The sequence below is a fragment of the Trachurus japonicus genome, chromosome 24 (assembly GCF_045865225.1).
Source record: "Trachurus japonicus isolate A0001 chromosome 24, Traja_1.0".
NCBI lineage: Eukaryota > Metazoa > Chordata > Actinopteri > Carangiformes > Carangidae > Trachurus > Trachurus japonicus.
Window position 1 is genome coordinate 16831808 of NC_140930.1, and position 25572 is coordinate 16857379.

The window sequence follows — 25572 nt, forward strand, 5'->3', positions numbered from 1 at the left end:
CAGGTTGAATCATCATCTTACCTCGCAGGGCGGTCTTGAGGTTGACTTTGGCCTGACGGTGGAGGTCTTCTACGCAGGGCGGCCTGCTGCCTGGTAGGAAGACGTTCTCCTGCTGGTGCCACGGAGCTGTGTAGTGAACTGTCCACTTGCTCTCCTCATCCAGGTTAGACACCGCTGCAGAGACACACACACACAACAGATTATTGAAATGAGTTCATCTTTAAGTCTTTATTGACCATAATGGAGCTCCTGGATATTTGTTTTTATCATCCATCTTATATTTTACATCGGCTCCCAAATTCAAAGATCAGACTTCACACAAAAATCTCCTTCTGAAGCAGAACTGGCTGAGAGGGTTTGTTTGTGTTTGTACAAGAGGAGGAAGAGGAAGGACGGCGAGGTACTTTGTATCTAGGTGTTGGTCCTCACACCAAAAACATGACACGTATCTGAGACATCCCACAGTCAGCTGGCCACACACCTCAGAGTGGGAGGGATAAACTTGCTTGAGCAACTTGGAGGGAAACGCTGGTTCTGGTCAAATCTGGTATTAAAATGTATCTCAGCTGATCAGATCTCAGGTGGACAGCTGTAACCACGTCAGCTGACACCCAGCATTAAAGATGTGCGGTTGTTTTTAGGCAGTCCAACTCTGAGAAACAGGTCTGTTGTCAATATGTGAGTGAGAGAATTCACTGAAAATGAGTTCAGGTTTAACCCATTTGAAATAGTTAAAAAAAAAAAAAGTCTGCATGTGGTGATATTGTGGCAGGCAAGCACAAGTCAATCATTTTAAGGATCGATCAAGATGCATGTTAATACCAGGTCTGAACAGGGCCACTGACCAGTAGATACCCAGGTCACAAAATGTAAACAAACTACTGAAAATGTACAAAAGTCAGGTCCCATGTTCTTGCAAAGCCAGAGTTAAGTCCTCTAAAGAAATAGTTAAGAACTACAAAAACACTGTGGACAAGAAAACTGACCATATAAAAAGTATATAAGCCAAAACAGCACAACCTCAACACCATTCAAGGTCAGGTAACACAACATGGAGCACAACATACACATCCAGTTAAGATGAAACCAAGACAGAGACAATAATCCTCAAAAACCTCTTCATGTCAGACTTGGTTGATGAACTTTGAAGAAGAGACTGAGCCTTTCTCTCACTTGTGAGTCATTGTAACAAATAGCTGACGTGTTAATATCAAGGTAATAAAACACACACACACTATCCAAAGTTCGAGCTTACCAAGTGAGCGAATCCAAGCCAAAGTTGGTGATCGTGGATGTAAAACTATTTCCATTTAAACCGCAAAAGGTTACTCAAGATGACCATCTGTGTGTCCCTGTCCTGACCACAACAACACGTCCGTCTGACTGGGAGAGCAGGAGAAGGAACCAGGAGAAAGGGGATGGGTCACTAAAAAGTGTCTGGGGGGGGGGGGGGTGTTTTTGTTTGAGAGTTTTTTCACAGGTGCTAATGAGCCATACTAGGATGCATGAAGAGTGTGTGTATGTATGTGTGTGTGTCGGGGGAGGACAGAAGGCCTCCGAGGCTGAGGTATAGGGCGGGGGCCTGCAACTGCAATTTAGTCAATGGTCAAAGTGTGAGACAGTTTGTAACTGCTTTGATATACAAATAGGCTTTTTTTTTTTTTTTAAAGTTCTGAGGTTCAACTTCACTCACATGTGAGGTTGAACTGGTCTGAAACCTCATAAATACAGAAATGTTAAACAACATTTCAAGATGTTTACGGGTTTATAGTGGACACTGCAGTGTCATGTCCTGCTGCTGCTGCTGCTGCTGGTAACTAATAGTTTAACCTCTGTACAGGTTGTTGAGGGACGGACAGTCGTTAATAACTGCTGCTGCAAACCAGGGGGGGTCATTGTGTTTATTCATGTTCCCTCTCTTTGTGCGACCAAGACCCCTACTCTCTTTTTTTAACTTCTTCTGCAATAATAAAACTCCCCGTTCACAGTGGTTGCTTGGTCAGTCATGTTAAAGAGTAAATACCACATGTACACAGTAAGGCTGGGTCAAACAGTGCGTGTTTGCTTGAGGCTATAACAACACTACATAGCTGAAGCGTACGGCCTAAAGCAACACAAGCTGCAGAAACACAGTGTGGTGTATATTCTGTGACTGACTGGTAGTGGTCTCATTTGAATAAACGTCTTTAAGGGCTGCAATTAACAAGTATGTAAATGGTTAATTTGCATATGGTCTTTTTTTGGTTAATGGTTACTTTGGGAAATGTATAAAAGTGTTCACTGAGAACAAGGTTATGTTGTTCTGTCCAAAACTCTACAGATATTCAGTTTGGATTGATATGTGGTGGAAAAAGGCAGGAAATCTTCACATTTCACTCTATGAATTGTTTGAAAAATAATTAATTTCAGATAATTTCCTGTGGAACCAGTGGAGTGGATCTAATAGACTATCCATTCAGCCCTAACCCACCCACCTGGCACATGTTGTGTAGTTAATTTGACAAAGAGGCAGTTACAGACAGCTACACCACCACATACCTGACGAGGGTCATTGAGCACCTACTGTTTGCAGCATGTGATGGGTGGAAGCGCTGTACATAGTGTACAGTGCATTGATTGTCTGTCTTCCCGTATTGTCAGACATGCTGTCTTGCAGCGTGCCTGCGCTGGTTAGCATAATCAATCAAACACATCACGAGGCGAAACTGGTCTGAGCACAAGTTTGGACTGCAGAGCAGCACGGGGCCGACGCACGGAGCCACACACTCACACGCGGTTCAGTTGGAGCAGTTAAATGTGAAGGTTAGGGTCACAACCTTTGAGCAAGGCACAGACACTGCAGCTGTCTGTGACTAAAAACTAGAGTTTTAAATAATCTGGCTAAATAAAAACTGTCAAAACTCAACTTCTTTCCAGCACAATTTTAAATTTTCTTGCCTGCTCCCCCCCTCTCAACACAGGTAGTCCTCCCCCACCCTCTGTTCCTGACCATGGGGCTGAATAGACCTCAGTCAGGCTATAGGCAAACCAAGACCATGGGGACCTTGGGGACACAAAGCCTGTATTGTCCCTCTGCATCAGTCTCCACATCAGGCCTTTCAGTGCCACAATACCTCCTAGCCCCTCATCTCTCACACACTCACGCGCACGCACACAGTCTCACACAGACTGGACTGTGGCGCGAAAGTCTTTCAGAAGTCCACTAATCCCTCTGTCCATTGACACGTCCCTACGCTCTCCCTGCGCCCATTAACAAACACAGACTGAGGGCAAACAGGCTACTAAAAACTCTGGGAGGACACAAACAACCCACAAGGTGCATCGGCGCTTAAAGTGCAGAGGGCTACACATAGTAATCCCTGCACGCACACATGTAAGAGGTATTAGCTGTCACCATTAATAACAGTGATCAAATCGTATTGACAGTATGTGTTAATCCTGAAGCGGGTCCCCGATCACCCACCAATCAATATTGAGCATTAACTTCCATGCGTAGTACAACTTTCTGAATTTCATTAAGGGGCCAGATTAGCATATTCCCATACAGGGGAGAAATGGTCAGTTCATGCCCCACAAAAGAGTTATAAGTGTAAAATCATCGTAATTAAGAGTGAATTTGAGGATATATGCATCAAAATCTTTGCACTTTGATCCACATTAAGTGACATGGACCAAAGGAACCAGAGAAAAAGCTCCAGAAAGTGAGCAATGCTCAGTTAGGCATCTACAGCCTCCTGCAAAACACTGCAAGCGCTGAATTGCAGCTGAGTACCCAGGTGCTCAGCTAAGGAGCAAAGTGCAGGCATGTGCAAGATGGATACCAGATAAGAAGCAGAAAAACGCTGAGCTGATGATTAACAATATCACTTCAGCCTTGACTTCAACACACACACACACACTCTTCAACACACATGCATGGGCTATAAATACACCTGAGATTATATTCAGTACAAGCGGCTTTCCCCTGAATCAACCAGGTCTTTGTCAAACATCCTCATACACAACCACTGATAGAATAATAGCATTGAAGTATTAACAAATCCTCCTAACCATAATCTTAATGGCACAAACACACAGCACCGCTTCCTTTATTATAAAGCTGAGACGTTCATACGTGAATAAAGTAGTTGTGTGTTTATAAGTGCCTCCAGCTGCCACCTTTACAAACGCCATCGGGCCATTTAGTGCTAATAGTTGAAGACTCTGAAGTCTTGGCCCCGTGGTTACCTGGTAACAGGGTGCAACAGAGAGCTGTGTCTGGGCTCAGTGGAGGCAGCGCCAGGGGTAGTGCACCCAGAGAAACCATTAGTTGTAATGAAATGATTTACAACTCATTATGCTCATATAGATCTACTTTTAATACAGAAAAGCGTTAATGAAGCAATGCAAATGGTTATTTAAATAGCTGAAACAAATGGAAAGCTGTTGGGAATTTTAGAAACTCAACGCCCCCCCTGATAATATTCAGAAATGAGTCAGAAATGAGGCAAAATGCGACCAGGAGTTTATTTTAGCATTAATTGTAAGTAACTGGTTTTGACTTGTATAACTTTTAATCTGGAAACGAAGTCCAAACTACTGAAAACACACGTTACTTATCAGCGTTGAGAGAAGTAAAAAATATCTTACCCTTCCTTTTGAAGTATTTAATCACAGATTTTAACGAGGTCCCGATAAAAACCATTATTCCTGTTCAGTGTACGCGCCTCTCACTTGAGAAAAGAAGTGCCCTAATGAGGCACACACACACAAAAAAAAAAAACTAGACAAATCCAGAGAAGGAGATGGAGGGATGACGGAGCGCTGGCGTCGGCTCTCCTCCACTCACATTCTCACTTCTCGGCCGAGTGTGTGTGCATGTGAGCGTCTACCACGCCGACAATGAGCCTCTACTCCTATCTGTCTCTAAACACACACACTCGGTCCACCACCACTCCCCCCTCAGGCAGTCCAGTCCTCAGAGACACACACACACACACACACAGCGGGAGGGGTATAGGACCGGCCCCTCTGTTCCTCTGTGCTTTGGTTACCAAGGAGTCCTGGCTGCCTCTCCCTTTATTTCTCATGATCACTCGTTCCTCTCTCGCTGTCTTTCTCTCTCTACACGCTCTTTGGTCTCCGCTCTGCGGGACTCAAGAATATAGCTGAAAGTTAAACCTGCTTTATTAGAACGAACAGGCGCCATCGCACTGGTTTTTTTGCTGTGAGTGTTGATTTTCTCCCGCCTGCTTCTCCTTACTTTCTACTCTCGCTAAAGTAATCAGTGCTCTGCCTCTTCCGCTGCCACCACAGTCATCTGGGGAATATTTATGCATGTAATTAAACTTTCAGCCACCTCAACAGGAGAACCTTGTACATCCTTGGAAGGAAAAAAAAAACATGTTGAGCTTTTCACAAGGTAATCTCAGGAGGATGCAGCTTCCACCTGCATGCCAAGTGTAACGCAAACAGGAAATATTAATACACACAATACATCATACTAATGCACCGACTGTTTATCCTGTTTGATCTCATTTTGCACTATATGTTTTACTGCAAACACTCAGTCCAAGTTTACAGCCATTTAAGGAGTCTGGACCCAGAATAAAAATGGATTTTTCTTTTAATCTCTCTATAAATATCTTATTTTATCTCTTGTCTCTCTTTCCAGGATGTTTTCAATCAACCCTTCTTCTTCTGTCTGCTCACTCCCAGCCTGCTGTGTTTGCACATGGCCACTGAATCTGTGCCACATGAATATAGATCACATACAATCCTCCCATTGTCCAATCCACTCACAATCTATCACACACACACACACACACACACAGACACACTGGCACCCGCCCATTTAAACACGAGCACGCACGTACACACATACATATGCGCGCACACGCAAGTGCAGGACGACCCCTCCTTTTGCAAATGTATTTCTTTTCAGCCCAAATGGTAGAGGAGAAGGGCAGAGAGGAGGGAGGGGGAGGGAGGGAGGGGCTGCAACAAGAGCTTGAATGGGACTGCAAATGATCCTTGAATTTGTGGGTAAAAGGATCCCTCCCCCTCCTCCCCCTCCTCCCCCCCGTCCTCCCCTACTAGACCTTGCTCATCTGAATCTTTCAGTCCCATCTCTGAAGTGCTGTTTAGATGTGTCTGTTTGGTAACATCTGTTGCTGTATGAAGCTAAGTTGTTTGCATTGTTAGTTCCTGTCCTTGAGAGACGAGGCTCTAGATGTTTGCAACAAGTCATCAGCACAAACACACAAACACACACATACATCACTGCTACTCGGTAGACTCAGACCAGTTGTCAAGGTCATCACAACTTGGTTGCTGAAATGTTTAAACCAGATCCAACATGGCTGACGTCATGAGGTGTTGCGGTTGTTTTTAATTTTCTTTTTCTTCTTTTTCTTTAATTCACCCAATAACATATAAAACATTTTCTAAAGTGATGTTCACGCAGGTTTAAAGCGCTACATTTAACCACATGATGATCCTATAGTATTTACAGAAACTTCATCATTTCATGCCAAAGCTGAGCAGCAGTGTCAGGCAAACTATTACCAAAACAGTTAGATAACCAATCACTGAAATATTATTTAATTATTATTTATAAATTAGTGAAATATATACCGTCTTCGTGCCATCTACTTTCTTTGATAACACTCTTCAGTCACACTGGACTTGGGGAAATGTTATTGGCATTTTTCACACTTTTCTAGAGTGAACCATTGATTCATCAAATACAATTATCTGCAGGTTAATCAATTATCAAATAATCTCTAAATGGAGCACTAGTGGGGTTAACAGGTTAAAAAGAATATTGATCAATTCAAATCAGCAGTAAATGCAGACGTATGTGAGTCCTTGAGTGAAACATTTTGTTCATGTTGTCAGGAGCTTGTGTTTGGCTTGTATCGAAGAGTTTGGCACGCGAGCGGTATTAAGATAATTTATGCAGACGCGAGCGCAAGCTGCATAGCTCATTAATGAGCCTATTGTTCTTAGGACAGTGTCAATACACTGTACACACACACACAGATAGACACGCACATGCACAGTGTGACAGACAGGTCAACAACTCAATCCTCTGAAGGAGGGCTTCATATCTAGGCCACCTCTAGGATTAGGGTGATCTATCCATTCAGACGTGCAGCCATATCCTTCCACTCATTCATTGAAGAATGGAAGCCCCCCAGTGACCCCCCCGCCCAAACAATATCAATTTTTCATCTGTTCATACTTAGCAGCAGCATGAAGGAAGAGCACAGACTCAGTGGATGACTCTTCACGACCGCAGTAGGAAGAGCAGCTAAATGGCGATTACCTAGAAGGAGGCAATATTGGTTTTTCCTCTCTCTTTTACAACTTACAACATAATCCTGATGCTACAGCTCAGAAAACACGCAGGGTAAATTCATGGCATCGGCAGCAACTTCTTTAATTGTTGCGAGATGAAACTAAAGGCAATTATGTGAGACAACATGATGCAGCTGCCTGTGATTGTGTGCTTTTCTAATCTGGGCTGAAACTGATGACACGATAAGGAAATCATTTGCATTCAAACACAAAATCTTAACACATGTTCATTAGTATTAGACCCTGTGGCAAGACATGCAATTATCTCTTCTTGTAAAACAGCCAGCAGTGTGTTCACGAGAGACGGCGGTGACAGAAAGAGAAGGAGAAAAGGAGAAAATTGGGGTGATGTGAATAATTAACAAGTCTTTTTTTTTTGTTGAATTTTGAATTGGACATTGTAATTAAGACTCAAGGTGGCAGAGTGATAATAAAGATGAGAGGCTGATGAGGGACCCCTGATCTTCCCCCTGTCGTTGCTTCCCATTTGGATTTCTATCAACCTGGCACAGGCAGCCGCACAATTTCCCTCGCGCACACGTCCAATTCTTTCTTTTGTGTTTTATATCCAACTGTTTATTCCCTCCATCTCCAGTTCAGTCGATCAATTCCCAAACGCAACTTCTTCACAGTTGGGTTCTGTGCTATAGGCTGGCAGACATCCGTCCAAATTCCCAAAAGTGCTTGAATCTGGTTTTAAAACACACACACACAAATGCACAAACACACCTCCTCCTCCATCTGACAGGTCTCAGCTTTTATTTTCTTAATTAGACTTAAGAAGAAAGCCCTAAGCCGACTCTCTAAAACCCCTCAACTCTACCTGATCCGCTAATGTCAAATCTCTCTCCCACTCTTTCCTCCCTCCATCCCCGATTTTTTTCCCCCTCTTCCCTCTTTCTTCTAGACAAACACTTGCACGACCGCGGATGAAATCTAGACTGTATTGATTTTACACTCCCCTCTTACCCCCTGTCTCTCTTTTCATGTCTTCTGTTGTTCAGACTCTAACCCCGGCACACCTTCGCCTCAGTAGGTTTAAAACCTGCTGGGTGGAGATAAGCAGAAAAACGTGAGGAGTGGAAAATGGGGTCAGGTATTTGTTTCACATCTGAGCAAGCACCAACACTTTGCATATGTGTGTGTGCAGCGTTGTGGAACCTACAGAGTAGCAGAACTGTTACAGAAATGAAGCGCCGAGCCAATAATATATGAATGGAAGCAGATTTTCAAATATGTAAATGCAGAATATCATAAATACAAAGATTATACGAATAATAAAAGTAGTTTAGACTCTGATCTTTCACACAGGACATGCACCAAAGACCCAGGAAAATGAATAAATAAAGACGCTACATCATGTTTCTCTTTCATCCGGTCCATCTCCGCTTATCTGTGAATGAAAATCTATAATTTAAAGCATGTAGAGCAACATACTGGCTCCCCCTTTTCTTTCATCCCTACATCTCTGTGAATGAAAGCATAGCATCAGGGTTCAATGGGAATCCAGTCACTTTGGTCATCTCCCTAAGCTATAGAGCAGAGCATGAATAATCTATGAATGAAGAGAGGAGAGGGTATGTAATCATGAAGGCTGGGGGGTTAATGATAGTATATCATATTGAAATGCAGGATTTAATTTCGAATATACAGTTATTTTTTATTTAAGTGTGATTTTCTGCACAAATACACATTTACTATTTGGTCATCAGCCTGCAGTCATGGTATGAAATAGTAATAATGTTGACGACACCTAAATAAAAGGGTCAGGGAAAGGAGACAACTCTCTACAGCACTCATAAATGGGTACTTTAAAGCAAAGTTAAACTTTAACCTGCCTCCTGAGTAAACACCAACTCTCACTCACTAACATAACACACACACGCGCACACACACACACACACACACAGAAGCCATGGTGACCGAGAGGCTCGGCTGAGTAAACAAGCTGTGATAACTGTTTTTGTGGCACTAATGATTTTAGCATGGGTTAAAGTTCCCGCACATCTCTCACTCTCTCACACACACACACACACACACACACACACACACACACACACACACACACTAAATTCAATACATTCTCGCACTTGTTGTATGACCTTTTTGTGACACAAACTCATGCTGTCTCTCTCTCTCTGTCTCTATTTTTCTTTCCTCTGTTGCCTCTGCTTCTGTCTGTTCAGCAGGCAGAGGTTACTGGGTAACTCCAATCGTCTCCCCATCACCCTGCCCCCCACCCCCCTCCTAGTCTTTCCGTCTGACCTACTCCATTGAAGCAGCTGGGATTCCTTCACACACACACACACACACCCTACACACAATCACAGACACCCCACAACCGCCCTCCTTTAATCACAGTGCACACACACTCCTTCTAAACATGTAGTGATATTGCACACATCAACTCTTCGGCTGAGTTTGGCCAACTGTCGTCAATTCAGCCAGCGATGCTCTCTCTGTGTCCCATCATGAAAAAGTCAAGGGCCACTAGCCTTTTGTCTTTGGTGGATTTCAATGAGCCCATCATCAGTGCATTTGCATGATTACATGCAGAGTATGGTTGGGGGTTAAAAGAGGTCAGACTGAAGGGGGTGTTTGTAAATTTCCGGGAAAAATGTATTTCAAGCTGAAGCTCTTACAGCACGAGGCTGAGTGATTTTATAAGAGCTTAGGTTTGGTATGAAAACTACTGAATCTTCTATGTGTGTGTCTGTAGGCACTAGGCAGGGTTATTCTTCTCAATGAAAAGCAGGGGGGCCTCCCTCTATAGGCTTCTCTTCCTTTGTGATCCATGAGAAAACCGACCAAGTCTGGGTGACACCCTGCAAACTACACCCTCACTAACCCAATCAGACCCAGACCCATGTCCTGATGTTTGCCTGTTTTCTGTTCCACAAGCTGGGGCACACTGTAGCTTTCATGTGGCGACGCATGTACGATTTGTGTTTTCTGTTCAAACACCATGTTAGCTGTTCTCACACAGTGTGACGCATGTGTATGTGTACAACTGAGAGGAACGCCTTTGAAAAAAAGAGGAAACTAAATAGTAACGTGGGCTGACAAACGAGAGGGAAAAATGAAGATGGTATCAAAAGAAAAACTTTACATAAAGGCTTTCAGAAGAAAAAAGGGGCGAGAAGAAAAGAGATGGGAAGCAAAGTTTGAATCCACAAAATTGAAAGATTGTTTGATGCGGTGGAGGCAGAGCCATTTTGCTGAGTGGCGATGTGAGGCAGGATAGAAAAGGCAGTGTTTAGAGGGACAAAAGAAGAGAGAGAATAGATGGACAGCTGTGAGAGAAAAAGTCAGTGGATCAGCAGATGAAGCGAGAAGAGAGGGAGATAGAGAGATAGACTGATTGTTAATGTAAAACATCTACTGATAATGAATAAAAACTGATATTATACACATAAAAAAGACAGATAAACATACAACAGCTCAGCAGGCTTGGCCGTCATGCCTAATTTTCTCTCTCCTGGCGTCTGACCCGGGCGCTCCCTATTGACCTCCTTTGAAATTCAACCCAGGATGAAAGAGAAAGAAACACACTGAACAAAGATGGAGGTTTGAACATGAGACATGACAGACAAGACTACATTAGAGTCCAGTCTGCACTGAAAAACACTGTTGTGCACATGTTATCGAGCTGCAGCGCGGCAGGGAAACAAAACCTGGCTATGATGAGCCTAAAAACAAAGAGCAGGTCAAGTAATGGCAATAACAGCTGGAAGAGAACAAACTGACAGGGAGGCGTGCAACCGTTAAATAACTCCTTTCTTTCCATCCATTCAACGTGGAAACTTTTATAGCCCAATGTTAGCTCCTGCACAATAAAGGGCGGGTCGCTCTCCAAATGTACACGCCTGTTGAGCAGGGAGTTAAACGTTGTTATTTTTTTTTACGAGAGCGTTGATTTGTACGCCTGAACCTTGGGTGCCTTCAGAGAGGGTGGCAGTTTTGTTGCTAACTTGAAGCGTTTTATTCCCCGGTCAGTCGGGATGGATTTGTAGCTAACCGTCCGTTTCCTCCTTGGCAACGGGGCTTTAAATCGTATTGCAATCTAACCCCGGTGGCTTGTCAATGTCAACCCCCATGAAGTTGACGAGACAATGAGATGAAACTGAAACTGCGGCCGTTAGAAAGTGGAAAGTTTTTTTTTTAGGGGTTGGCGGGACAACAGTCAGAGCAACTCGGTTAAATCATGTGGACAAACGCATTTTTTCAGAGATGCCAGCAGCAGCCTCGCTCGATGGGTGGTAGTGTCATTCAGTGAACCACTAAAGTCCAGACTGGAATGCAATACAATGACAATTGATTCATATATTCATGATTCATGATGCTTTAAAAAAAAAAATCTCCATTTGTTTGATAACTCTGGGAAACAATCCCCTGTCCTCATCTATGTTTGGGTTGTGTCACAGCTGAGCAGTATTGTGGCTGCACAACAAGCAGGTAAAAGGGATAGTTCAACATTTTGGCAAATTGGCCCATAATGCCATAATCCCTATAGTCATGGCAGTAGTTGGTTACCTTAAATTGTTGGTGCAAGCTATTTTTAGAATGGCAGAGCAGAGCCGTGAGCTGGTCAGAGCTATGCTATGGAGGAAAATGGGATTTCTTCAAAATGTTGAATTATCCCTTTACGTCGCTCACTGTCGACCTTGGCTTACACAAAAAAAACAGCTGTTTCTATTAGTTCAGCAGTTTTCTTACCATTCATTCACTTATTCAGCTAAACTGTCCCAGGTCTATAGGTTTTGACCAGACAGCTCTAAAAAAAAAAAAAAAACACATGTCTGACATGCTATCAAAAAATAATTTCCCTGTGGATCGCTCCATGCAGCCAGTGATAGTGTAACATAAAGACAGACCCCTGGCAGCCATCAGACTACATTAAGAGCCATTACCGTCCAGCCGCACTGTCTCCACTCATATTGACTTCTGGTCCTTTTCACTCTCCAGCGGGCCCTCAGAGGAGCCAACACATCAATAATCAAAAGGACAGAGTGTGTGTGTGTGTGTGTGTGTGTGTGTGTACAGGTCCAGTTTGTGCATGTCCTAGCTTAGGCATGTTGATAAGATGTCCCATTGGTCCCTTGCGTTATAATAGCTAACGGCCAGGCTGACATCATTCTGTATGTTTGGGGATGTATGAGTTAAGTGTGAATGTGAGCCTGCAGCTGTTTGAGACAACACACTTTGTCACATATAATAATCTAGACCATAAAGTAAATAATAAAGGCCTGTATTATATCTCTATAGTCTTTATCTTTTTGTTTCTGCTCTTAACACATACACATGCTCTTGCACATATAGGCTAACAGACACAACATATAGTTTATATGCACACATGCATGTAAGCACACACAATTTTATTATGCACACGCACGTGCACACGTTCATGCGGGGGATGCTTGCTCGCACATTATGTTGGCTGCCACGCTGGTTTCCTGACCTACATTTCAACACCAGAGCTGTCTGTTCTCCTCTCCTAAGGGCCAATTCGTGTGTGTGTGTGTGTGTGTGTGTGTGTGTATGTTTGTTTCCTCCTTCCTAGTTCATAGCATCATACAATCATTAATCCAATTTTTTAATTAACTCCACACACAAAATGCCATAAATCTGACACAAACATACAAATACGACACACTGTGGAGTGCTGCTCTTGTAGTGGGTCCACTGTGTGAGCATGTGTGTGTGTGTGTGTGTGTGTTTATTGCCTCAAACAAACACCTCACAACTGGCTTAATTAAAAAGTGTAATGTGAATAATATCCAAGCTGGGAAAACTGACAGAAATCAATTGGTAGCAGCTGGAATATTACTCCATTTACTTTAGCTATATGATTAATTAGCATCAATATTTCACTGCATAGTTTTGTGCTCGGCTGTCACTCCAATTAACAGTGATTTACTAAGATGACAGCGGTGTTAGTTTGATTCCCAATCGCCAGCAAAACACACACACCTTGAAACATCAGCACAGGTGAAAAGACAGAAGGCGGAGGTAGTGAATATTCCTTCGTCTATAAATATAAACACAGTGGAGGTATATAACAAGAGTGTGTGACCGTGGAGCTCAGCTCGTGCAGCTGACTAGAGAGTCCTGTCTGAACTCAACACAGAAGCACAGAGACAGACTGAGCTAATTTAGGTTAAGTGGCTCCAGTAGCTCAAGGGCACAAAGCAACAAGCCACCTGGGGCGAGTCGGCATCCGAGGGGGGAAAGCCGAATGTGTGTGTATCCGTGTGTGTGTGTGCATGCATCCGGCCGACTCAGGGATACCAATGGGAACTGGGTTAAAGCCATATCTGCTGCAATGTGTGCATGTGTGGTTATTTACAATCACTCCTCCACCACTGGAGCAAAAATTGACACTGTAGCATTTGACCCATTTCCCACATTGCACCTCACTTCTCATCAGTTACAACAGTAGGTCATTTGGGGAGGCGAGGGGAGTGGGGTGGGGTGATGGTGGTGGTGGTGGTGGGTCCAATCAACAAACCAGAGATACAACCAACCGCCCAATGGCCACAAATGTAGGAAGTGATGGAGACGGTCGGCCTCCAGTTGTGACACAATTGAGAGGTCGGGTCTGAAGTCGGATGTGAGTTCTGGTGGCTGGTATTGATTACTGTTATTAACCAACACAATTGCAACGCATCACTGCATTTGGGTCTGCTCATCAGGTTCATCGCATTGATCCAATTTACATCTCCTCTCTGTTGGTTTGGTTAATCAGAGAGTTTGAACAGGAGACTATCAACTAAAGTCAGAGCACTGCATTACGTCACTGCTGGAAATAATATCCTTTAGCAGCTGCTTCAGGGTCTCTGCACACCGCTGCCTAGGTGAAAATAAGGTGCAGAAAAATGTTTAAAACCATCTGCTGTTTCCTCTTGTTCATTTCTGTGACTGTCATCACAACACCACCAGGGATTCTGGCATCTAACTCGATGTCAAACCTCTTTCTTTCTTTCTTTCTTTCTTTCTTTTCCTTTCTTTCTTTGTAACAGCACAAACTCAGCAAAGACTTTTTGAAACTCTGTTTTGTTCCCTGAAGTTGCCTGATGCCAACACTGATTTAACCCAGCAGGAACAAAGGTTTTTTAGTTCTTCTTTTTACTTTTGGGTGAATTTTCATTACAATAAAACTAAAAGAGATTAAGATAAGAAATGTTCTTGTACATACCCTGGCACCATATTAAACTTTCACAGCATGAAAGCAGCACAAGTCTTCAGGCTAACAATTGGCCATGCACTATAAAAAGAAGAGATTACCTTGCTAAACAGCACCGACCAATTTTTTTTTTTCTTGGGTGAATACTTTTCCCACATGTGGTTTTATAATTATCATCAGAAGTACTTATGCTCTGCTACAGTCTTACTGTGTGTGTGTGTGTGTGTGTGTGTGTGTGTAATCCCAGGGTAAAGACAGAGAGGGTTAAACATGTCTCAGAACAGGCTTAATGATCACTAGATGACGTAGATCAGTATCATCTGTAAAAACACACATATACTGTACGTACACACACACACACACACACACACACACACACACACACACACACACACACTGTGGTTGTTGATGCCATCTGACTTATTAAACAGACTCTGGGCTGTATTCTGCAGGCGTGTGTATGTGCGTGCACATTCATGCATTAAACCTGGGCTCCTTTATTGATAATCCGGTGTTGAGACCACGTCTGAGAAAGAAGCAGGTCCCCAAATCCACTTAACCCCCCCGTCCTTCTAATAAACCACCGCTTCGCCTCCCTCTCCCTCTCTCCATCCCCCCTCCCCTTCTGTCCCATCTAAGCAATAATGGATGGAAGGAGGGAGGCATTAATAGACGGAGCAGACCTCTGCTGGATGCAGTGAGTGCGCTCTCTTAATGGGCCCCCGGGGAAACAAAATCAGCTCCCGGATCGAATACCCCCAAAATTTAGGACCGCCATTATCCCAAATTAAATTCCTTGTGACATATCATGTGTCTCTTTTTGGTGTAGATAAATGAGTGCGTAGTGTCTGATCGCAATTATTTAAATCCTAATTCTATTTAGTAATTACCATAATCCTGTTATTATGTTAATTTAGTCCAACACACATGTGTGTGCTGTGATATCAATTCTTCAAAGTGTAAAAGTAACGATTCACAGATAATCAACTTTGAAACTGAGGAGTGGAGACAGAGTTTTCACTCAGGCTGCTTGTTTGTGCTACAACGCCACCTTGTGGAGAACATGAGCAACGACAGAGAGAAGTGAAATTGGGATTTCAACGTCATCCTGTTTAGCTCTTTGAAAAGGTTAACAACAGTCTAGGAATTTAGTTTCTTCTATAAACAAACAAAGTTAGAGTGAAACTGTCATTGGGGCACGCTCCCCCGTGGCTTTACAAGCAAAGAAAACGGCAGCAGCTTCGCTTTCTCCGCATTTCTCCTTCTTTTTTTTGTCTTTAACCCTAATCTGTCTATGTGTGTGGGGCCGAAAAAAGACGTTGCCATGGTGAGGACAACTCATTAATGAGACAGATTTAGAGAGGCTCTTAAAATCACTTTCTCTCCTCTCTCTCTCCTTTTATAATCAGTCTCTATGGGGGGACATGAGCTTTTCTGAGGCTCGGCTTTGCTTTCTGAAGCTTAATGGAAACTCCAGCTGATTGGGACATAAAGGGGCCTGTGGCTGAGGGGAAGGCAGGAGGAGGGAGCCTCAGGCTGGGCTACACGGTGGAGGGTTTGTGAGAGCTGCAGCGATTAAAGATGAGAAGATAGATGGGAGAGCAAAGTGTCGTGACAAGAGCAGCCAGGTTTCTCTTTTGGGGCCAATGGCAGCTCAACATTTATCTTCAATTACTTAATCAATTAAATAAACCTGTTTTGCTTTGATTTTCTGATTTATAGGGTCATCAGTGCAAGTGAAAGACACAATGCAGAGCAGTGGAGGATTAAGAAGGTTTTAAATGACAACCGTTTTAATAATCAATTTACCCCTAGATTAATTGTAACAGACAGCTGCTATACATATAAAAACATCTCCTGAATCCAAAGTTCACAATCAAATATTCAATGTCAATGAGAAAATCACCAAAATAAAAAAAAGGACCAAAACCAACAAATTTCAGCTCAATATATGACCTGAGTGATTGCTCGGGTATCAAAAGGTTGATGGCTAATTTTCCATCAATTGACTCATGGACTCATGATCTCTGTACTTCACTAATAACCCAATAAATCAAAAAGCTTTTTTCTTTTTCAACACATTTTAAGTTAGGAATGCATTGTGCGCACAGACGGAGAGCAGACTGGTCAGTAGGGCAGCCGGGGCCAGAAACCTCAGAGAACCAGACTCAAAGCAGCATGAGGTGGAAAAAAAAAAAAAAAAAACTCCCTCTAATGGCAGCGCTCATTAAAGAAATGAGCTGTGACTGAGGCAGGAGCGCTTAGACGCACTTATCCTGCACTACGGCGCAATTAGATTTTTCAATTAGATTGTCTTAGTAACAACAAGACCACTGTTGGACTGATGGAGGTAAAGAAGAGGGCAAAAGCTGATGCTGGAGCGAGCACAGATTAAATCTAAGACAAATCGCATTTGTGTTCAGGATCTGTTGGCATTATGAGGGTGTGAAGACAAACACAACTGTAATCAGTGTGTGATGTGTGATGTGTGTGTTGATAATAGCTTTTTATTCTACAAAATGAATAAAAATGGCCAATGTGCATGAAAACATAAGCTTTCTATGCCTGATAATGTATCACGTGACTGCTTGCACAACACACTCACATCGACATATTCATCAATAATAATTACAGTCAACTGATTCATTTGTTTGGACAACTTCACCTCTGTGAAATATACACAGAGATATCCCAAAATACACAAAGCATGAGCTGCTGGTGTTATTTAAACTCAGTGTTATCAGTTGTGATCTTTTCCTCACTTAGCTGCGGCAACACAATGTGCAGTTGGACTGTAACCTGCACGCTGTCAAACCTGATTCAGGTCAGAGAGTGTCCAGAATGCGATAATATAAAAGATAAGGAGGAAAGATGGATTCAGACACACAAGCTATAATATGATCTAGAAATCACACAGCGGTCACAACCAAGTGCCTTCGTCATGTTCTTGCAATATGGTGCAGTACGCCGACCTCACCTCCAGGAGGCACCCTAGGTCAACGGGGACAGGCTGCACATACTGTGGTAAAAGGATTCATTGAGTGAGTGACAGATTGAAAAAGACACAAAGAACTGAGTGTTAGAAAGATTTTTTTTTTCTCCATTTAGACAAATATAAATGAGACGTTTTCATTATTAAACCAACTAATCCCCCTGCTTCCTCAGAGCTCCCAGTGTTTCTCTGCTCTGACACATTTGGTCAATGAGAGGATTGATGTCTCTGTAGGTTTTAGTGATTATCTGGCCGTTAATGTCCTGATGTGATAATCAAACCATTAAGTAAAACTCAATTGTGCCCATATGGGGCTGTGTGGCTCCATTACACCTGATCCCTCCTGATATAAACACTGTTCTCCAAGTCTCGCTCCTCTCCTCCATCGCTTACAGCCCTCCCAAATGAAAAGCCAGCTGTGCCCGAACCCCACTCTATTAATCTGACCACATTATCTATTAAAACAATTTGTCAAGCAACACGACACACACACTCGTGCTGAAAGACGAAACCACTTCCCCGGAAAACACAAACCCTCGCTGGCTCTGCAGTGCGAATTCTGTGAGACATGTGATCTAATTTAAGTGACAAAATTGGGACTGAACTGAAAGCAGTTTTCATGATCCTAATATTTTAATTTCATTTGACAAATTAAATGATATTCTATGGGGTCTATCGCCAGTTTCTCTGGGTTATACAGAACCTCTAATCCAAATGAAGTGACATGTAATTTGAGAATTGCTGTACAATAGTGTAGATACAGTATATTTTACTTTGACAAGTAGCTGAAACTCAGAACAGAGAAGTAACTTGTTCTTCAAAGAGTTAACTAAACAACAATCTATTTCATTGATCATTTAACCAATACTTCATTGGGCAAAAATACCAAATATTCTATATGTCAGAGGATAATAAACCTCATGAATTTGATGAACCCGTGATGGGACGAATCCTGTAACTTTATCATGAGCGCTGCAAAGTTAAAGCTGGAGACAAAACTATGGATAGATTCAGTGATACAGCAATACCAACTCAAACCAAAGTGGAAAGTTATATGTGTGAAGCAAAATTGTACATCAATGACAACAAAGCAGCGTGAATACAAAGGTGCATACACGCAAACAGCCCTCAACTCCACACAGGAACTCGATTACCTCCCTAAATTTGTCAGTGATGGCTTCATTAGCCGTTGGTCACGCATGATGGAAGAGCACCGGTTCGCCGATCACAAGTCAGCAATTACCTTTTAGGCCCTTAAAAAAGCTGAGAGGGTCTTCGTCTAGTTGGATACAGGCATAGCTATTACCTGTTAATTACCTTTCACCTCCTTTATTTACTATCCAAATTAACATCGATGTGGAAAGATGTGGACTGGACCGCAGTAGCATTTGAATTCAGAACATGTAGACAGGGGGGAAAAAACCAACAACAAGCAGACATGGACTCATTCACACGGACACAAACCAGGTTCAAGACTTAACCAATGGAGAAAAAAAGGGAGACAGAGATTGAGGCAGACAGAGCTGCTTTGAAGGAAAACAGAGCCTTAACCCATTTTACAGTTGAATGACCCGAACCAACCCCTGACCCCCGATTCCCGAAAGCTAGTGTGTGTGTGTGAAAACCCTCTTCTTTTCTTCATCTCATTAGGCTGTGTGTCATGCTCTCCACTCCATTGTTCTGCCACCTCAGACCAGCTACTGGATGGGGGTGGTGGTGGTTTGTGCACATTCAGGGCTAAGTGCACTTGTTTTTTTCACTCATCTGTGTTTGGAGAGTGTGTATGGCTGTGGGTGTAAGCCGCCGTCTAACAAATGGCGTTTTCACCACACTACAATCCCCTGAGTCAGAAGAGACAAGCTTCTTTGACTGGATGTTTTTCTGCACAAGCTCAGAAAAATGAGGTGTTTTTCCACAGTCAATCAGCTCTTAACTGGCCAGTCTGTCACCTTAACCTCTCACAAGAGTTTCAGAGGGGTGAACTTGTTTTGAATGACTGTTTTTTGCTCCTTAACTACATGTGCACATGCAATTTTCTGGCCACTTGCACCCAACATCCTACCCACGATGCCAGGTCTGCATACATTTTTAATGCTGGGTGGCTCAAAGTGCAACTTACCGGATTTCCAAATAGGAAATGTGGATGTGTTGGTGAGGGGTCGACATGGTAACAAACAGCTGAGGCCGAGACCGAACCCCCCAACTGATTCTCACTGCCTCCAATTATATTTAACTAACTGATTTTCAGCAGCGCTTCCCCTTAATAAATGTGGCCAATCCATTTCATTTGGCCTCATCTTGTTACTCTACAAGCCTTGCCTCCCTCAGGTGCTCTTCCCTCGGGAGCTGTTGGCACTGATTGGTCGATAACAGAACCTGCCATCCCACTGAAGGATTATGGGGGATGCGGTGGAACAGCTGCTCCACCGTTAAACTGATGTAAAATGAAGGAGAGGGGAAGAAGACAAGGGAAGAAAAGGTGATGCCATGTCATTTCTAATGGGTTTAAAAGAAAAAAAGATTAGATTCAGGTGGAAAACAAGAAGATAAGAGGGTAAAAACAAATCAAGAAAGCAAGGACAGACAGAGACAGTGAGGATACAGGAGGATGGAAACAAATACCCAAAGGATGCATCAGCCAAACTCCAATTTGTGGCTGTTTGTCTGCATGAGGGTCGTCTGTTCAGCAGTGCATGAATATAGAGTGACTGGGAGGGTGAATCAACCTACACAGGGTCCAGACAATACTGTACTCATGGCGGCAACATCTTGAGCTGTCACGGCACGTTAGCCAAAGCGGGCGTGAGGCAGGCCGCGCTCGTCTGGCAGCATATCGTTACGCTAGACGCACAGGAATAAGGGATTTAGTTTGAGATAAGCATACATACAGAAAGACATAAGGGAGCAGTTAGGAGATAAGTGGCTGCGTGGACGAGGACCCAAGACGGGACAATAACAGAAAACCGGAAAAGTTGAAAAAAAAGTTGTATTACTGGGAAAACCCCGCATCGCCCTGCCTTTATAATTGCTTCTTGTTTTTATAGTTAACATTCTGCTTTATATTCATAGATGACTGGCGGTAGAGGCAGTGACTAATATGGAGGTAGAACAGTGCAAAAGGGAAACGCAGACACAGGTCAGAGGCATTTCTCTCAGCAGCTCCTTTATCCTTCGGCGCTCTCTCTTATCTCCCTGATGGCTCCTTTATGTAGTGGCAGAGGTGAAAGTGGGTCACCTCCGTAACCCCAGTAGTGTCGGCTTCATCACCCTCATACTGTCAGCTCCGTTACACTTCCCTGCAGGGCCTGGCCCATCACCTCCAGCTGCTTGCTATTGTGTCTTGTTCCCAAGGGTGGCCATGCAGCCAGGGGAGCATGTCCTACAGTCCCCAAAATAGGATGAAGCATGGTCTGCATACATGCATGCACAAGGTTCCGTTCATTAACATAAAAAGACTAGACTGATAAGTGTAAATAAGTATAATATGATTGGGAATATGCATGCAGGTGCCACAGTAGGAGATAAACTAAATATGCACAAACTGAAATGAATGAAATATCACTGCACAAACATAAAGCAAAGCAGATTTCACTGACAATAACCAACATGTTGTATGCCAAGTGACATATTTATGAGTTATTGACAGCATGCGTGAAAATAGCTCTCTGAGGATCATCTAGTCGCTGCCTGAAGGACCCTCTGCCACTACACCAAAGGCCAAAGGTCTCTGAGGTCACAAAGCCACAATCTGCATTGATGCTGCATGGGACGCCACCGGCAAAACACACATAAACACACACGTAGAGACACACAGTAGTACACACGGAGAGACAGACGGCACAGATCACTCGGTTACAAGGGGGATGGAAATCACCTAATAAGAAGAGACAAAGCCCCGGCTTGAGAAAAGCTTCGACTTCGCATGTGTCGTGACTCTCTGGCACAGTGACCACACAGCGTATCATTATCTACCCACAAACAGTTCAGGTGACTTAAGCGCACTTAGAGGCTGGAGCTTGTTTCCCAGCCGCGAGAAATACCACAATCGTTACTGTAGCAAAAACTGCAATGTTGTGGTGTCAACGTTAAGTCCGCTAAGTCTTACTAAGAGGCTCACACAGATTGCTACCTGGGAAGTCCGGGTCTAAAGTTGTAGTCAAGAACCGTATAATAACAGTGTTTTTATCAGCTGAAACATCCACTGTCTATAATGAAAGACAACAGAGATACTGTCAACAGTCTGAGCATATAGGCAAAGTGGAGCTCTATAATAAGACATGGGAAATCCCAGAGGTAAACAAAGCATTTCTTTGTCCAAATCTCACAACTCCAAACTAACAAACCCACTGACAAGTGATAGTACATCTATGTTCTTCTCTCTCTAGTCTGTCGTACCTTTGCCGTCTTTGTAAGCTTGTGTTTTCCCAGGTGAGCCTTTGGCATCGGGTCCCAGCAGCGGTTTGGGCGTCCAGAGAGAGTCCGGCCTCTGGTGGACCTTTGACACGGAGAGCAGGCGTCTACGCAGGCAGCCCTCCGGCCTGGGGGGCCTGGAGCCGGGGCCGGGGCCGGCCTCGGGCTGGAGGCTGTTCCCCATCTTGTTGGCGGGCCTGAAGGAGCACAGAGTTCGCTTCTCGCTGAGGGGGTCCTCATAGCAGGCCCTGTGCCAGCAGCTGACCACCGGCTCCGAGGAGAGGCAGTGCACGTATGTGATCATTGCTGGCTAAGGACCTTAACCCCCCACCCACCCTCCCACCACCACCCTCCCACCCTCTCCTGCTCTATCCAGGACCCAAGCCCCCCAACTCCTCCTCTTTCTTGAGCGACCCTCTCCCTCTCTCTCTCCCTGGACCTTCCACTTGTGTTGGGATGGAGGGGTGACTGTGAAGGAGACCTCCCCCCTTTGCTCCCAAAAACCCCTCAACAGGCCTCCCCCCTCTCTTTCTGGGAAGACAGGAGGAGGAGAGAGGTTTGGAGGTTTTTGCAACCCACAGGGGACCCAATCCCCCTCCTCAATCTCCTCCTACTGTTTTTGTCCTTCCTCTCCCTCTCTCAGGGGATCCTATTGACTTGCATTGATTTGCCTGACAAAGGAAGGCTGTGCACAGTTTTAGATTACAAGATTTAACTCCAGAACAAATATTCCAAAGAAGTATTGCAGCATAAGGCTATTATCTGGAATAGAAAAATAGCCTACATGACTGTCAGTTGGCTGTCTGGTGGTGGACCGTCTGGCAGCTCACAAAAACAGGAATTCTGACCCCCACGAGTGACCACGAGATATTTGAAGACTACTCCAAAGATGCAAAAAATAAGATTGGAAAAACAAAGGGCAGTGCCTTATTGGAAATACCTGTGGTCAGAGCCTGTTTTTGTCCATTGAAGTGACCCAGAAGCGTCCACCACAAATTGTGCAAAAGAGCTTCCAAAAAAGGTCAAGAAACCATCCAGTCTTTTAAATGTGAGTTCATGTCCAAAGATGGCGAGCACCTTATTGGATAAATCAGAGGTCGGGTTAGAGAAATCAATCCTCCCGAAAGAACGCTCAGACAACTTTGCGGCATCTCAGAGCATCCTCCTCCCTCTTTCTCCATCCATATGAAACAGAGCAGCAACATTGTCCAGTGGCGTCCACATGGCCACAGTTCCTCCTCCTCCTCCTCTTCCTCTTCCTCTTCCTCCTCCCTCTTTCCATTGCTCCTCAACGCTGCTGTTCTAATCTGTAAACCCAGATTATCCAGCCTCCAGCCCCTCGCCTCTGATTGTGACGGACACACACACACACAACACAGATGGACACCAGGCTGTGGATAATTAACTACATCACCTCCCGTGTTCAAACGTGTGGAAGTTCAAGAAGACCTGGCGTGTTGTGTGTCAGCTGGTTGAATTAGGTGACGCAAACTGGAGCAGCGTGTGAGCCAAATATCAGCCCAGTGCCTCAGGTTTTCTCTCCACTCGATGGTGTTTCAAATCGAAAAAAATCGAGTTGAAAACACATGACACAATAATACTTTGAAGTGCAAAAAAAAAAAGCACACCCGGTGAAGTTTAAACTTTTAAAGCTTGGACAAAGTTAATTGTAGATAAGAGTGAGACACAGATGGACAGACAGTCACACACAGACAGACGAAAGCGCAGCAGATTCCAGATAAAAAGATAATAACTAGGAGATACACACAGATTAGCAAACACGATTAGAGTATAGTCATGGGTGGCAAAAAACCTCAGAGTAACCTGCCAGGTGAGTGTGTGTTTGAGTGTGTGTGATACTTAATCAGGTTGGCTGTGTGGCAGACTGAGCTTAATGATACCACCATGGGATGGGGCAGGGCAAGACTAAAGAGTGGATAATAACTGATCTTTGAAAAAAAATCTCAGCCTTCAGATGGAATTTGAGACATTTAATTGAATTCTATGAAAGGAAAAAAATAAAATAAAATTGAATTGAAAAGAAGTACTTTGGTACTAAAGGCAAATGTCTCCCTCTGGTGGTGGCTAACACCTGCACCACATGGTACACCAGTATAAATAATCTATATAAACAAATACTTGAAGAAAAGGTGAGCTCATAAATCTACTGCAACTTGGGGGGAATATGGAGAAAATGTGTGTCTGTCTGTGCGTGTTTGTGTGTTTGTGTGTTGGTGTGCTATCTTTCCAAAGCCTGAGCAGATAGCCAGAGGCTAAAACAGCCATTACCGATGGTTATCATTTCCACAGCCCTGTGAGTCAGCCAACACACAAGCTGATTACAAAACCAAACCACTGCAGCCACTCACACACCCACAAGTACAAAACATAATGGACAAACCACTGCACACACACACACACACACACACACACAAACACACGGGTCCAAAAATTTCTGTCCATGCCTAAATAGCACTTAACACTGCTGTTGCCCTACATCCATCCATAAATACATAGAAATAGTGGGTCATCCAGGTCACAGCATCAGTCATGCAGGCCTACACACATAATAGCAACATGCAACATCACAACAGGGGGTGTTTTTACAGTGACACACAGATAAACATACATTATTGGCGTTTTGCATGCATGTACGTGTGTGTTTGTGGTGGTCACAGTCATGTATCACACACACACACACACACACACACACACACACACACACCAGAGAAAATGTGCATGTCTGTGTATTAGTTGGCTGTGAATGTTCAGGTTTTGCCTAAGCACAGCATGCACGGCAGTCAGTCTCTCACAGCCCACTGACCATGAATGGGGATTATTACTAGTCAGGAAATGTGTGTGTGTGTGTGTGTGTGTGTGTGTGTGTGTGTGTGTGTGTGTGTGTGTGTGTGTGTGTGTGTGTGTTTGCATGTGCGTGCATGTGCGTGCGTGCCCAGTTTTTGAACAATGCAAAAGCCATGCTGGGTTCAAGTTGGGACAGTGTCTATTGTGTATGCCGGTACATGTGTATTTACATGCTTGTGTGTATATAAACTCTCCTGCTTATATGAACACTCACATGTGGGCAGAAGTTTGTGTGTGTGTGTGTGTGTGTGTGTGTGTGTGTGTGTGTGTGTGTGTGTGTGTGTGTGTGTGTGTGTGTGTGTGTGAGGAGGGGGAAGCTGAGGCGGAAAGCCTTTGAGAAAGGGACAATAGTAACCATGGATATGTGTAGGTCTGAATGGAGTGAGAGGAGCACCTGCATGCTGAGTTAGCCCTCTGTCTGGGGAAGTCATCCCTTCATCCACAGGGAGTCGGCCATTGTCTTCTCAAACTTCACTCACAACAAAACTTTTCCACCTTTGTCCCTGCAAACATCACAGATTCACGTTCGTCTACAAAGAAACTTTGTCTTCTGATACAAAAAAAGAAAAAAAAAATACAGGGAGACCCAATTACTACTGACTCCTGGGCGTCTTTATACGTTTTCCATAAAAGCTGCTAAGTTCTTTTCAGGAGACAAAAGGTTCGCTGGAGTCCTGACAAGTTCCATTCACAGGCAACTGGAACTCCACCATCTATTGTTTACCTATCAAGACCAGCAATCTCCTCCTGTTCTCTTGGAAACCTCCGACTTGTTGACAGA

General features: G+C 43.8%; 1 protein-coding gene across 15 annotated transcripts in view; it reads right to left on the reverse strand.

Annotated features, from left to right (window-relative positions):
* Positions 1-25572, reverse strand: part of nhsl1b (NHS-like 1b) — a 106284-nt gene that overhangs the window by 19377 nt on the left and 61335 nt on the right. For 10 of the 15 annotated variants that reach the window (XM_085771138.1, XM_085771137.1, XM_085771133.1 and 7 more), the window contains exon 2: positions 22-174. In XM_085771138.1, coding sequence (XP_085627264.1) covers positions 22-174 — 153 coding nt within the window. Of the gene's footprint in view, positions 1-21; positions 175-1255; positions 1398-4629; positions 4920-21911; positions 22404-25572 lie in introns of those variants that run through there. The other 5 variants (XM_085771142.1, XM_085771139.1, XM_085771134.1 and 2 more) reach the window with 4 other exon arrangements.